This window comes from Macaca fascicularis, chromosome 20 (assembly GCF_037993035.2).
Source record: "Macaca fascicularis isolate 582-1 chromosome 20, T2T-MFA8v1.1".
Taxonomy (NCBI): Eukaryota; Metazoa; Chordata; class Mammalia; order Primates; family Cercopithecidae; genus Macaca; species Macaca fascicularis.
Genome location: NC_088394.1, coordinates 21,162,501 through 21,177,500, shown reverse-complemented (window position 1 = coordinate 21,177,500; position 15,000 = coordinate 21,162,501). Strand labels below are relative to the sequence as shown.

Here is a 15,000-nt window from a genome sequence, read left to right as displayed (position 1 = left end):
TGACCCGAGATCATGCCACTGCACTCCAGCCTGGCGGATAGAGTGAAACTGTCTCAAAAAAAAAAAAAAAAAAAAGAAAGAAAAGAAAAGAAAAGAAAGTTCCCACTGGCAGCAGGGACAGGAGGTCCCATTCAATGCCTATTGCAATTGTCTAGGAGAAAGGACAGTGGCTTGTGCCACAATAGTGGCCAGGTGCGGGACAGAAGGAGTGAGTCAGGGAGACATTTTACAGACAGAGTTGACATAATCCACTGATGAGCATGTCGAGAAGAAGAGGATCATGTCAAAAATGACGCCCAGGATTTGGGCTTGGGTCATTCGATGGCTGGTTGTGCTTCTCCTCTCCCTCGGAGGGAACATGGGATAAATGGAAAGCAGGTTTGTGGGAGATGATGATTTCAGTTTGATTTTCAATGAGTTGGAGATTCTTGTGGGATATGGGGTTGAGTAGGAGGTTGGACATAGATTTCTGGAGGTCAAGAGGCACTCCAAGGAAATGATACAGATTTGGGAGGTATTAGAGACTGAGGCCATGGGAAGGGATGAACTCACCCAGAAAGAGCCCGCAGAGGGAGAAGAGGGAACAAGACAGAGTGCCGAGGGACATCATCTTAAAGGGAGGGCAGTGGAAGAAAAGCCAGTGAAAGAGATGTGAAAGAGACGGGAAAGGCCAGCCATATATGTGGAAAACAGGTGTGGCTTATAGAGACCAAGAAGAGTGGATCAAGAAGGAGGGGGCGGTCAACTATGTTGAACACAGCTAAGAAGATTGGCAAAATAAAGACTGAAAAATATCTATTACGATTTATGGACAAGATCATTGATGATCTTAAAGTCATTTTGGAATGGGTTGACGAGAAGAAATGGAAACATAAGTATGGTCAATTCATCACAAAATTTGATTTTGAAGAGGAGAAGCAAAAGGAAGAGTATTGGGAGGGGAAATGGGGGAATCAGGGGAGGATTTTTTTATTTGTTTTTTTAAGATGGGGTCTTGCCCTGTTGTCCAGGCTGGAGTGTAGTGCTGCAATCATAGCTTACTGCAGACTCAAACTCCTGGATTCAAGTGATTCTCCTGCCTCAGCCTCCTGGGTGCTACCACATCTGGCTAATTAATTAATTAATTATTTTGGGGGGGGTAGATGCAGGGTTCTCACCATATCACCCAGGGTGGTTTTGAACTCCCGACCTCAAGCAATCCTCCAGTCTTAGCCTCCCAAAATGTTGGGATTACAGGTGTGAGCCACTGCGCCCTGCTGGGAAGATATTTTCAAGATGAGAGAGACTTGAGGATTTTTTAGATGCCTGGCATTGGGTTTACAATGGGGAATAGCTTTAGCACCCATAATGGAAAGCTTATGAGTTTTGTCTTGATGGTCCCTTCCAATCGACTATGTTACCTTGGGCTGCCCACTGTGACAACTCTGTTTCCTGCATTTGTGATGCTTCTCCTTAGTGTCTCCAAGTAAGCTAGAACCTCCTACTTGCCCTTTCAGAACCTCACGGCTAGTGGTCTGGGCAGTCTCAAAAATTCTTACAGTGATTCAGTTTTTCTGTTGGGTGGGGATGCCACCTCCTTTTCCATTGGATAAAGAGGCTTGAAAGGAAAAAAGCTTTCTTGACATAGCGATCCATGTTGTCCCCATGCCCAGAGTTTAGACATCCTGCTTCCAGAGTGTTAAGGAATAGATGAGTTGGAGAAATCCAGAAAACAAATAAATTGATTCTTGGCTTTTGGGTTTTCAAAAGCTGAGGTTTGGCACTAGTCAAAAGATCTAGAAAATAATGTGAGCAGTGTGACACTGTTTTTCCTGCTCGAAGAATAGATTTCCCAGGATTAGCAGGGAGAAGAAAGAGAGGAAGGAAGTGAGTTTGGATGTAAGCATGTTATCGAGAGGAAAGGAAGCCCCAGGACTGCCAGCTTCAAATGGTCCGAGGTTTGTGGCTCTGAGAGAATGAGACCAATCCCAGAGTTCAACCGCAAGCCTTGGCATGGCCAGGGTGTAGAAAAATAGAAGTTACCACGTGTTATGTTTAGGCCAGTGGGGGCTTAGGCGGTGCTCCTCCAAATTCCCACAGCTGTAGAACAGAAACCCCCACCCTCCTCTGCTCTTTGGAATGAGACAAAGCCCCAGTTTCCGTCATCTATAAAATGAGAATAATAAATCCTATTTAAGAGTGGCTGTAAGAATTAAACAAGATCATATAGATGAAAGCCCTTTCACACTGTCGAGCATTAAATAAACATAAAGGATTATTATTGATCTTTCAAAAATTACATACACACAATTCAGCCTAGCAGAGAGCAGCATACAGTTTTTTTTTTAGCTCCATCCCAAACTGCCCACCTTGTTCAGCAGAGTGGGACACACGCTGCTGTGGCCATGTTGGTTCTGATGAGCCCATTCCATCCCCTCCACCTCAGGCTTGTGATGCTTTTCTTCTCTGCCAGTCCCACGTGTGCATACTACGATCTATACCTGGTTGTACTGACACACTGATGTCTTGGTACTCACAACTGATAACTGACACCAAGATGATAGGGGGCGAAGTTTCTGTGGAGAGCAGGGCTAGATTAAGAAGTTTTGTGACCTTAAACTTTAAAGATTATGGTGATCACCACTATCTCTAATTAGTAAATAGAAATAGTACTAAATCATAAAATGCAACCAACTAAACTCTATTTTTCCCATTATAGCTTTATTGGTACTTCATCGAGACATCCAATTATTTTAAAAGTTCTTTTTTTTTTTTTTTTTTAATTTTTTGATGCTCTTTCGGGTACTAAAACCTGTGCTTAATATGCTGTCATCCTCAGACAGGAACCCAAAAAGGCCAAGTCGGGCTCGGCAGAAGCTTGCGTCCTGGTTTTCCCCCAAGCCCTGGCTGTCAACACAGATCTGTGTGAATGAGAAGCCCAGAACACTGGGTCGGGGAGATCGAAAGCAGTGTTACCAGACAGAACAGCAGCTGACGGCGCAAACTCATATCAACTCCACCCCAGACTGCATTAGACCATAGCGACCCGGCAGCCAGGCTCTGGGGAGAACCCACCCAGGAGGCGGACCTGGAAAGGGGTGAAGCCAGAGAGGGAGGGGGCAGGGCCAGGACCCAATTACACGCGAGAAGGGCGGGACTGGACCCAGAGGGAGGAGCAAGGCCAGACCCAAAAGGAGAAGCCAAGGGGGCTCAACCGTGCGGGGAGGACCAGAAAAGGGGCGAAACCAGAACGAGGGAGAATCTGGGGGCGGACCGGAACTGGGCAGAGACTAGGAGAAGGTCCAGAAGGCGGAGGAGGCTGTGAGCCTTGGCCCATGTCAGTAACCGGGGCAGGCCGGAGGGAGGAAAAAAGGGGCAGGGCCAGGGCTTGGAGGGAGGGACATGGACGTAGGCACGACTCAGGGGGCAGGGCGGGGGTGTGACCAAGACTCAGAAGGCGTGCCCAAACATGGGGGGGGGGGGGGAAGGGGCGTGGCTATGACATGGGGCGGGGTTAGGCCTGGAGAGCGGCTCAGGACTAGGCCCTGAAGTCAGGGGGCGGGGAAGAGGCGTGCCCAATTTGAAGGGCGGGTCAAGGGCGCGGCCAAAACATGGAAAGGGACTCGGGGCTAGGTGTCGGGGCCGACCAGGGGCGTGGCCAGGATTCAGCGGGTGGAGGGGGAGCGTGCCCACTTCGGAGGGCGGGGCGGGACGGGGGCGGGGCCAAAACACAGGAGGGGCGCGAGGCAAAGTCTGGGAGTAGTCAGGGGCGTCGCCAGGATTCGGGGGTGGGGGCTAGGTCTGGAGGGCGGCTCAGGGGCGTGGCTAGGAGTCAAGGGGCGGAGCAGAGGCGCGCTCAAACCCAGAAGGCGGGGCAGGGGCTGGTACTAGCCCAGGGAGCCGCGGGTGGGAGAGGGTGCAGCAGTGCCGACCCCGGCGGGCGGCGGGCGGTCACAGGCGCTCCACGGAGGAGTGCAGAGGCTGCAGGCCTAGGAAGTGCAGGGCCAGGGCGAGCAAGCCGAGGAACAGCAGCAGCCCGAGCAGCAGCCGCAGGAGGGTCCGCGCCGTGGAGCCGCGGGGCCGCCGTGTAGTGGACTGCACGTATAGCGCCACTGCATCGGCGAACTTGAACTTGTCGGGCGCATAGCCAAGCTGGGCGCGAGCCTTGGCTATCTGGAAGGTGTGCGTCACGGCCACGCTGCGCACCTGCGGGGACAGGCGGGGCATCCGAGGGCGGGGCTCGTGGGAGGGGGGCATCCTCTACCTCGTTGTTTACGGAAAGGGAAAAGAGAGGGCAGGGATTTCCCCTCCATTGCACAGTGATTTAAAAGGACCCGAGGACAGCGTCTTGCTCCTGCGATGCCCTCATTAGAGAGGTTTTCATTTCTTCCTTCCATCTTCATTTTTATTGGAGGGTGCCACCTCTGCGTCGCCCCCTTCAGCCCCGCTAAATTTGCACCTTATTTAACTCCTTGGCCCCTAAGAAGGAAAGGTCTCACCCCTACACTCATCTTCCCGGCCTAGCACGGTGCTAGGACTCAGGAGGCCCTTGATACATTCTTAGGCATCCGCTAGGAGACGGTGAACGCCTGCCAGAAACATCTCCAGGAAACGACATTGGCTTCCTGCTCCCAACCCCAGACCAACTGTGGCCAGGCGGGCCCCAGTCGCAGCCTTCACGCCCTCACTGATTAACTAAGCTTCCCTAAGAGAGGAATTCGATTATGCAGAACTGATTACTCTCTAGGGTCTAAGCTGTGTTTCCCCTGCTGCCAGATGGCTTGGGGCCCACTGGTGTCAAGGGTAGTAATGATAGCTATCAGTTGAGGAACACACACCCTGCACTTGGCCTGGGCTAAATCCTTTCCATGCCCTACCTCATTTAATCCTCTCAGGTGGTACTAGCACTATCTGTTCTGTGCATACTTGGAAAAAGATCAGAGAGGTTGAGTGACTTGCCCGGGGTCACACAGGGGAGCCAGGTTCTAGCCTAATTTCTTCCCTGCTGTGCTGGCATCTGAAGATGCTCTCCCAGCTGACTCATTTCTTCCTCTCTTGTGCCTCAGTCAGACCCTGGGGAATAATCCACCAGCTGCTGGATTCTCCCATGGCACTGAAACAGCCCCTGGGGTCAAACCTGTGGTCTTGGATGCTTAATGGGGGGTGAGGAGAAAGACCAGTGTTTGTCCGTTTTTGTCTCAGTCATTAAGTGCAGAGCTTTGGGGAGCACAGGAGCTGAGTTATGCTAGATAAGCAGGGTCCCTAACACACTAGATGTCACCTCCTCTGGGGAGCTTTCTCTGACTTCCTCAGAGTTGGCTTCGGCGCCCCTTCTGTGTGCACTGGAGTTTCTCGCGATTTTCCCAAAAGTGGCTCTAATTACAGTGTTGAGTTGCCTGGTTCGTGGGCTGTCTTCCCCTTTGGACTAGGAGCTCCCCGAGGGCAAGGACTATGTCTTCTTGCCTCCATTGCTCAGCACAGTGCCTGGTACCACAGGAGATGCTGAATACATGTTAAATGCGTTAAAGGCTATAAAGTCAAACTGGAGGGCTGGTTGGTGTGTCACAGACTGACCAGCAGAGGGTACCCGAGCCACAGCCAAGGAACTTCCACAGTTAAGGACACTGCCCCTGAACTGAACAAGGAAATCCCCAACTTAAAGAAGAGGGAGAGGAGCCAAGTCCCTGCCTGACCACAATTCAGCTGCACCCTGGCAGCTATTTTATGGATGTGATTCCTGATGCATTTTCACAAGCTAATGGTTAAGCTTGAAATCACTGAGGTCTGGGTTCAAGTCCCAGCTCTACCATTTAAGTGTGTGATCACGGGCAGGTTATTTCACTGTGTGTCTCACTTCCACCTCTCTAAATGGAGAGGACAATGGCGTCTACAACTCAGTTAAATGACATAAAGCACAGTGCCTGGCATATTGTCACCACTCAAGAGATGGTATCATCTTATTCTCTCCTCTACTGATCCGGATAGTTCAAAGGAGAAGCCATAGGTGACTACTTCTTTCTGTGGCCCATTCTCCACTCTCCCCCTCTGACTGCCCTTGTTAAAGAGCACTGAACATGGAGTCTGAAGCCAATTCCAGTATGGTGTGGCCTTGGACAAATCAATAATTTTCCTAATGCTCAATTTTTTGTCATAAAATGGAGAGCATGATTTTTTTTGACCTTTTTAACTTAGCAAGGCATCAGAGACAATCAAATGAGAGTGGACTGGAAGGATTTTTTTTTTTTTAGATGGAGTCTTGTTCTGTCACCCAGGTTGGAGTGCAGTGGTGTGGTCTCAGCTCACTGCAACCTCCACCTCCCAGGTTCAAGCGACTCTCCTGCCTCAGCCTCCCGAGTAGCTGGGACTACAGGTATGTGCCACCACACCCAGATAATTTTTGTATTTTTGGTAGAGATAAGGTTTCACTATGTTGGCCAGGCTGGTCTTGAACTCCTGACCTCAGGTGATCCACCTGCCTCAGCCTCCCAAAGTGCTGGGAACAAGTGTGAGCCACTGCGCCCGACTGGACTGGAAGGATTTTTGCAAATAACCTCAAATACCACCTATTGCTTTGCTATTTACAATCTGCGATGAAAACATCTTCTCTTTTAACTAAGCAAATATAAACCTGCATCATCATTATTATGAGAATTCTGAGCCAGGCATGGTGGTGCATGCCTGTAATCTCAGCTATTTAGAAGGCTGAGCAGGGAGGATCTCTCTCTCTTTTTTTTTTTTTTTGGTTTTTAGGGGCAGAGTCTCTGTTGCCTAGGCTGGAGTACAGTGGTGCAGTCGTGGCTCACTGCAGCCTCGAACTCCTGGGCTCAAGTGATCCCCCACCTGAGCTGGGACTAAAGGCATACACCACCTTGCCTGGCTAATTTTAAAATTTTTTTGTAGAGATGAGGTCTTTCTGTGTTGCCCAGGCTGGTCTCAAACTCCTGGCCTCAAGTGATCCTCTTGTCTCAGCCTCCCAAAGCACTGGGATTATAGGTGTGAGCCACCACAACTGGACAAGAGGATCTCTTGAGCTCAGGAGTTTGAGACTAGCCTGGACAACATAGTGAGACCCTGTCTCATAAAAATAATTATATTCTGTATATAGTAGGTACTTAATATATACTCATTATTCAGTAAGCATGAACTATGAGCCTAGTACCACCAAGCTGGTGTGTGTGTGTGTGTGTGTGTGTGTATATGTGTGTGTGTTGAGAGTTGGTGGGATTGGTAGCATTCAAAGAAGTGAATGGCCTGAAACTTGCCTTGGGGAACCTCCAGTCTGGTGGAAAGACAAGATGCTTATGAATGAAAAAAACAGTGTTGATGGATGGGCTTGGAGCTGTCACATTTCAGACCCACAGCCTCAGCAAAAACCCAGAGGTTGGGGTAATCATAACAGAAATAGCACCAGCTTTGGGCCCACATGGAAAGTTCTGAGACCTCAGACAAGCATCCATCGTCATGGTGTCAAAGGGGTAAGGAGTGGTAGCAGTGGGGATGGTGGGGAGAGGTGGGAAGGGAGGGATGGGGAGCAGGGCCCAGGCTCCCACAGCAGCAGCCCACTTACCTCACTCCGAGTGAGCAGTGGTGGGAGGCAGCAGATGGGTCTCAGGGCCAGATGCAGGTGCTCCATCACTGCCGCTGCAGGGAAGAAGGGGGCCAGTGACCAGGGGCCTCACATTATGCAAACTCCAGGGAGGCCCTTGGGGACAAATCAATGGGGGCACCATTTGCTTTGCTAGAGGTCACTTTCAAAAGTCACTGGATTCCTTTAAATCAGCAGCCCATGCTGGGGTGCCTTGTTTAGCTGTGAAATATGTCACAAGCAACTTGTTTTTAATATTAAAGGACTGGGCCAGGTGCAGTGGCTTATGTCTGTAATCCCAGCACTTTGGGAGGCTGAGGCAGGCGGACCTCCTGAGATCACGAGTTCGAGACCAGCCTGGCCAACATGGTGAAACCCCGCCTCTACTAAAAATACAAAACTTAGCCGGGCATGGTGGCATGTGCCTGTAATCCCAGCTACTGGGGAGGCTGAGGCAGGAGAATCGCTTATACCAGGAGGCAGAGGTTGCAGTGAGCCGAGATTGCGCCACTGTACTCCAGCCTAGGTGACAGAATGAGACTCTGTTTAAAAAAAAAACCCAAAAATTAAAGGACTGAAGTTTTTAAATAAATCTGAGCAGATTCAAAGTTATCCATATAACAATCTCTCTCACTTCTACTCCAATGCTCTCTGCAGTAGGAGAGAAAGAGGTTGGAGTAACAGTTCTCAAACTGGGCTGCATGTGGGACCAATTTAAAAATAATGCTGGTGAGAAGCAGGTGTGGTGGCTCATGCCTGTAATCCCAGCATAAGAGACTGAGGAGAGAGGATCTTTTGAAGCCAGGAGTTCAAGACCAGCCTAGGCAACAAAGTGAGACACCCTTCATCTCTAAAAAAATATTTTAAAAATAGCCAGGCACGGAAGTGTATGCCTGTCACCTCCACTACTCTGGAGGCTGAAGTGGGAGGATCACTTCAGGCCAGGAGTTCGATACCAGCTGGGGTAACATAGCAAGACCCCCATCTCTACTAAAGTATAAAAATTAGCTGGGCCTGGTGGTAGGAGCCTGAAGTCCTAGAGGCTTGAGAGGGTGAGGCAGAGAATTGCTTGAGCGCAGGAGTCTGCAATGAGCTATGATCATGCCGCTGCACTCCAGCCTGGGTTGCAGTGCAAGATCCTGACTCTAAAAAAACAAAAAATACTGACACTTCCCTCCCGCTTCCTCCCTGCTAATCCCAGTTTAATTGGTCAGTGGTGTGGCTGAGACATTTCTCTATTTTAAAAGCTCCCAGGTGACTGTGAAGTGCAGTCCTGGTTGAGAAGCACTGAGTTACTGTTAGCCCACTGGGAACTGGGAACGTATTTACAATCCTCCCCAAGTGCCATTGGCCGTGGCTCAGGGCCAGGAGTACCAATCACTGTGGAAATGCTGTGCATGAGAAGTTCCCTAGTGCATGTGTTCCCTAGTGAACAAAAATTTGCAAACCCCTGCTTCTAATGCCAAGCTACTTGATGCATTTAAAACACAAGAGATCCTACCAAGGAGACCCTGGAACACAGCTATTTGGGACTGGAGGGCCACCATCCCTTCAGGCTGGTCACTCCATGTCTGAAGCCTGCTCTGCCTTCCAGCTGGGAGGAGGCCAGTAGATGGGTGCTGGCGACAGAGGGAAGGGCAGCAGCCAAGACGCATTGTCGGGGGTGGAGGTGGGAGCAGAGACTGACCTTCAGGGACAGGAGGAGAATCTAGAATCAAAATGGAGCCTCCATTTGTCCTAAAGTAGCCCTAACTTCAGGGTGACCTTGGGGGACAGAACCCCAGGGTTCCCTCTTCTCCTGACTGGCATGAGACCTCCCAGCAGCAGCACGACGAGCCCAGAGCCCGCCAAGCCCAGTTGTGAATTCAGCCTCCCCCGCTTTCTCACTGTGGCACTTTGAGAAAGTCACTAACCTCTCAGAGCCTCGGGTCAAGTCATCTTTACAATGGTCCCACCATAACTGCCTTGCAGGTGGGACTAGGGTGAGGGAAGTGAGACACCTAGGTTGTGGAATTTAAGGAGGCACTGGCTTCCAGCACCAGGCAACTGCAAACTCAGGCTTGGAGCTGCTGCACGGCCTCCTTAAATTTTGTGACCACGGTGCCTCACTGTCCTCATCCTAGTCCTGGTCCTGCCTGAGTTTCTTTTTTTTCTTTTGAGACGGAGTCTTGCTCTGTCACCCAGGCTGGAGTGCAGTGGTGGGATCTCGGCTCACTGCAACCTCCGCCTCCTGGGTTACAGCGATTCTCCTGCCTCAGCCTCCCAAGGAACTGGGAATACAGGTGTGCGCCACCACACCGGCTGATTTTTACATTTTTAGTAGAGATGGGGTTTTACTGTGTTGGCCAGGATGGTCTGGAACTGCTGAGCTCAGGTGATCCGCCTGCCTCAGCCTCCCAAAGTCCTAGGATTACAGGCGCGTGCCACTGCACCTGGCCCCTGAGTTCCAATTAAGGCAATGCAAGGTACACCTGGCACATGGAGGGGTTTTACTACGCACACTCCTTTCCTTACCTGTCAGGTAAACCCAGGAAGTAGGCACCTGGATCCAGGGCTGGCTGTACCCCAGCTTCTCAAACTGCAAAGAAACAAGAGCTGGACTGAGAATAGGTGGTTCAGGTACTGGTGTGGAAAGACCACAGGCTCCCTCTACCGGGGACCAGCAGAAGTACCTGCTGTCTCCCCACCAGCCCACCCCAGGGGGCAGGCCCTGCAGCCAAACCCAAGCCTATGCCAGTCTTGAAATGAAATCTGCACCTTGACCCAGAAAATCCAAGGAGGAATTGAAAGCGTGGGACAGTTAAAAAATTCTTTTTTTTTGCAGAGATCAGGGGTCATGATGTGTTGCTCGGACTGGTCTCAAACTCCTGGCCTCAGGTGATCCTCTTGCCGCAGCCTCCCAAAGTGCTGGGATTACAGGTATATGCCATTACACCTGCCAGGTAGCTTTTTAACTTGGGATCATTCACATCATTTAATTATCACCTACATCTGTCTATACCTAGAGACACTCCAAGGCATTTATGTAGAATCTGATTTTTCCAGAATAGACTTCTCTGTTATTAAAGAGAAAAAAAACAACAACACAACATGTGTGTGGAGGGTGGTAGGAGATGCAGCAGAAATGGGCTGGCATGGGATAAGGTGAGCTCTTCACTGGCATAAAAACTTTCCAGGTCAGGAGAAAACCTGGGTCCTTTAGCCTGGGTTTTCTGGTCTACCCCTTCCAGGCAAGCCTGGCTGCTAGGAGTCTGGGCTGCTCAGAGAGGATGCCAGAGTTCCCAGGCAGCCGTGTGGGGAGGCCCCAAAGCCAAACACCTCCCCTGCGCTTTTGACTCTTCCACATGCCTCCTTCAGAGCCTCAACACATAACAGGTGGCTCACAAGCAAAACTCCACAGGGCTAGGAGCCAACATAAATCTGGAAGCATCGAGACCAGCCTGGCCAACATGGTGAAACCCTGTCTCTACTAAAAATACAAAAATTAGCAGAGCAGGGTGGTGTGCACCTGTAATCCCAGCTACTCAGTAGGCTGAGGCAGGAGAATCTCTTGAACCCGGGAGGCGGAAGTTGCAGTGAGCTGAGATCACACCACTGCACTCCAGCCTGGGTGACAGAGTGAGACTGTCTCAAAAAAGCAAAGCAAAACAAATGCCTGGAAGCAGGGTGGAAGGGAACTGCAGGTAACTGAGGAGCACATAGCGCCCCTCAAGGGCTCCAGGTTCCAATGTTGCCAGAGCTGTTTTTTTAAAAAACTGGTTTTTAGAGATAGGGTCTTGTTCTGTTGCCCAGGCTGGAGTGCAGTGGTGTAATCATAGCTCACTGCAGCCTTGAACTTCTGCGCTCAAGAGATCCTCCCGCCTCAGCTGCCCAAGTAGCTGGGACCACAGGTGCGCCAACACCATGTCCACCTAATTGAATTTTTATTTTTGCAGGGACGGGGGTCCTTGCTTTGTTGCCCAGGTTGGTCTCAAACTCCTGGCCTCAAGCGATCCTCCCATGTTAGCCTCCCAAAGTGCTGGGATTACAGATGTGAGCCACCTCACCGGGCAAAGAGTTGGTTTTTAATGTGAAATTTTCTGACTTTTTGGACATAGAAAAGGACAAGAAGAGAAGGCTGCAGGCCAGACGCAGTGGCTCACGCCTGTAATCCCAGTACTCTGGGAGGCTGAGGTGGGTGGATCACTTGAGGTCAGGACTTTGAGACCAGCTTGGCCAACATGGTGAAACCCCATCTCTACTAAAAATACAAAAAATTAGCTGGGCGTGGTGGTGTGTGCCTGTAATCCTAGCTACTTGGGAGGCTGAGGCATGAGAATTGCTTGAACCTGGGAGGTGGAGGTTGCAGTGAGCCGAGATTGCGCCACTGGACTCCAGCCTGGGTGACAAGAGTGAAACTCTGTCTCAAAAAATTTTTTAAAAAGTAAATAAATAAAAAGGAAGAGAAGGTCAGGGATCCCAGAATGATCATTCGGGGTGGGCGGGCATCTGGGCACCTACCAGCGGGGCCATCCACTCAAAGAGGTTGACGCTCTCCCCATCGTTGATGTAGTACGCCTGCCCACTCTGAAGGGGACATGTGGGAGGGGACGGTCAGCCTTCTCCCCAGCAGCCTGCCCCCACCCTTCCAGATGGCTCCCAGCAGCTGCTCCAACCCTGAGTTCTCTGGAGCAGCCCCAAGACCTGAGGACACACCTGAGCTATTCCCTGTGAATTCTAGGACGACCACACTAACTAGCTGTGTGACCTCCATGGAGTTGCTTAACCTCTCTGTACTTCAGTTTCTTCATCTGAGAAATGGGAGGATAATAATGAGATCTCCCTCTTGGACTGTTGTGAAGATTAAATGCGACATTATGTGTGGAGGCTTAGCATTTGGCAACTGTTATTCTGGGATCAACACCAACCTCACATGGTCCTAGGAAGAGCTAAAGATGCTCTATAAAGAACTCCGCACTCCACCTACCAGCTTCCCCCAAGCCTCCCTGGGCTGAGAGTCCCTTCAGCCTTCTTAAGTTGGGGGGAAATCTTGTGTGCCATCCAGGAATCCCCTAGGGATGGGGCGCTCTGCCTGCAGCCCTGTGGGGAAGGTGGTTGGGGATGTCAGAGGGGACTCACAGCCACGTAGCCCTTGGCCGCGGTGAGGGCCTCGGCCGCCAGCACATGTGCCTGCACCAGATTGTGTACGTGTACCCAGTTCATCCGTGCCTTGCGGTCCCCAAATCGGAACATGAACAGCCTCTTCTTGATGTGGCCCTGGTGGAGAGGGGTGGGTGATAAACATAGGCTTGTGCCTGGAATGGCTTTACATTCCATCTAGATGCTGATGGCTCCCCAGGTTCTAGCTCCAGGTCAAGCCCCTCTGCTCCAGGCTCATGTATCCAATGCTCTCCGGATATCAACAACAGGTTGTCTAACAGAAAACTCAAACTCACCAGCTCCTGGAGCAAGCATCTGATAGTCTCTCCCATCCTGCTCCTCCCTCCCTTTCCGGTGGACTGGTCAGTTCACTCTGCCGCTCAGGCTAAAACCCTAAAGCCACTTTTGACTCCCCCTTGTCTTATATGCCAGGTCCAACCCACCTGCAAATCCAATTGGCTCAACTGTTAAAATCTGTTCAGAATGTGATAGCTTTTAGCCCCTCTGACGGCCACCCTCCTCTCACCTGGACACCACAGTTTCTTCCTAACTGGTCCCCCTCTGTCCACTCTCAGCCCCTGTAGTCTGTTGTCTGCCCAGCCAGGCAGATCCTTTGATTTTCTCTTTTTTTTTTTTTTTTTTGCGACAGAATCTTGCTCTGTTGTCCAGACTGGAGCGCAGTGGCAAGATCTTGGTCACTGCAAACTCCATGCCCTGGGTTCATGCAATTCTTCTGCCTCAGCCTCCCGAGTAGGTGGAATTACAAGCGAATGCCACCACACTCAGCTAATTTTTGTATTTTTAGTAGAGACAGGGTTTCACCATATTGGCCAGGCTGGTCTCGAACTCCTGACCTCGGGTGATCCATCCCTTTCAGCCTCCCAAAGTGCTGGGATTACAGGCGTGAGCCACTGCACCCGGTCAGATCCTTTGGTTCTTTTATATATTTTTTAGAGACAGGGTCTGGCTCTGTTGCCCACACTGGGATGCAGTGGTACAATCACTGCAGCCTTGAACTCATGGGCTCAAGTGATCCTCCTGCCTTGGCCTCTTGAGTAGCTGGGACTATAGATGAACACCACCACACCTGGATACTTTTTAAATTTATTGTAGAGATGGTGGTCTCACTATGTTGCCCAGGCTGGTCTTAAACTCCTGGGCTCAAGCAATCTTCCCAGCCGGCTTCCCGAAGTGCTGGGATTGCAGACATGAGCCAGCGTGCCCAGCCAGGGCTCCTTTTATTTTTAGAGAGAGAGTCTCCCTGTGTCACCCAGGCTGGAGTGCAGTGGTGCAATCACAGCTCACTGCAGCCTTGAAATCCTGGGCTCAAGGGATCTTCCCATCTCAGCCTCTCAAAGTGCTGAGATTACAGACATGTGCTTCCATGCCCAGCCAGGAGCACCTTTGAAAATTCTAAGTACAACTGTGTTGTTCCATGGCTCAGAACCTTCCAGGGGCGCCCATCCTGCTAGGCTGGAAGCTCAAGTCCTGACAATGGCTGTCCAACCCTTCCTGATCTGGCCCCAGTCCCTCTGTGACTTCATCTCCTACCAAACCCTCTCACTCGCTCCACCACAACTGCACCGCCCCTTTGCTCTTCCTGGACTCTGCTGCAGGTTCCCATCTCAGGGCTTTGGATGAACTGTTCCCACTGTCTGGAAGGTATTTGGAGGAAGAGCCTTTCAGACTTTGTCACCTCTGTCAAGTGGATGCTCAAATGTCCCTTTCTAAATGAGTTCACCCCCGACTACCTGACAAGCCCAATTCCCTCACCCTATTTCACTTTTTCCTTTTCTCCACAGTGCCTGGCATCTTTTTTTTTTTTTAGATGAAGTCTCACTCTTGTTGCCCAGGCTGGAGTGCAATGGCGCAATCTTGGCTCACTGCAACCTCTGCCTCCCAGGTTCAAGCGATTCTCCTGCCTCAGCCTCCTGAGTAGCTGGGATTACAGGTGCCCGCCACCACGTCTGGCTAATTTTTTTGTATTTTTAGTAGAGACGGGGTTTCACCATGTTGGCCAGGCTGGTCTCGAACTCCTGACCTCAGTTGATCCATCCCTTTCAGCCTCCCAAAGTGCTGGGATTACAGGCGTGAGCCATCGTGCTTGGCCTGAACATACCTTATCATTTAACATGTTCACTGTTTATTATCTGTCTCTTCATGTGAGAAGAGAAACCCCACAATGACAGAAATCATCTGTTTTGTTCACTGATCTGTCCTCAAACCTAGAACAGTGCAGGGCACATACTAGGAGTTAGTAAGTGTTGAATGAATGAATAAACGCATGGGGAGAGAGT

The 15,000-nt window shown here is 50.7% G+C and overlaps 1 protein-coding gene across 1 annotated transcript in view; it reads right to left on the bottom strand.

Moving 5' to 3' along the window:
• Positions 1-2,683: 2,683 nt before the first annotated feature.
• The window catches only part of SDR42E2 (short chain dehydrogenase/reductase family 42E, member 2), a 30,457-nt gene continuing 18,140 nt past the window's right edge, over positions 2,684-15,000 (bottom strand). The window contains exons 8-12 of the mRNA XM_065536690.2: positions 12,683-12,820; positions 12,065-12,130; positions 10,079-10,142; positions 7,547-7,620; positions 2,684-4,185 (exon numbers count right to left, since the gene is read on the bottom strand). Of these exons, the coding sequence (XP_065392762.1) occupies positions 3,931-4,185; positions 7,547-7,620; positions 10,079-10,142; positions 12,065-12,130; positions 12,683-12,820 (597 nt within the window). The 3' untranslated portion in view covers positions 2,684-3,930. The remainder of the gene's footprint in view (positions 4,186-7,546; positions 7,621-10,078; positions 10,143-12,064; positions 12,131-12,682; positions 12,821-15,000) is intronic.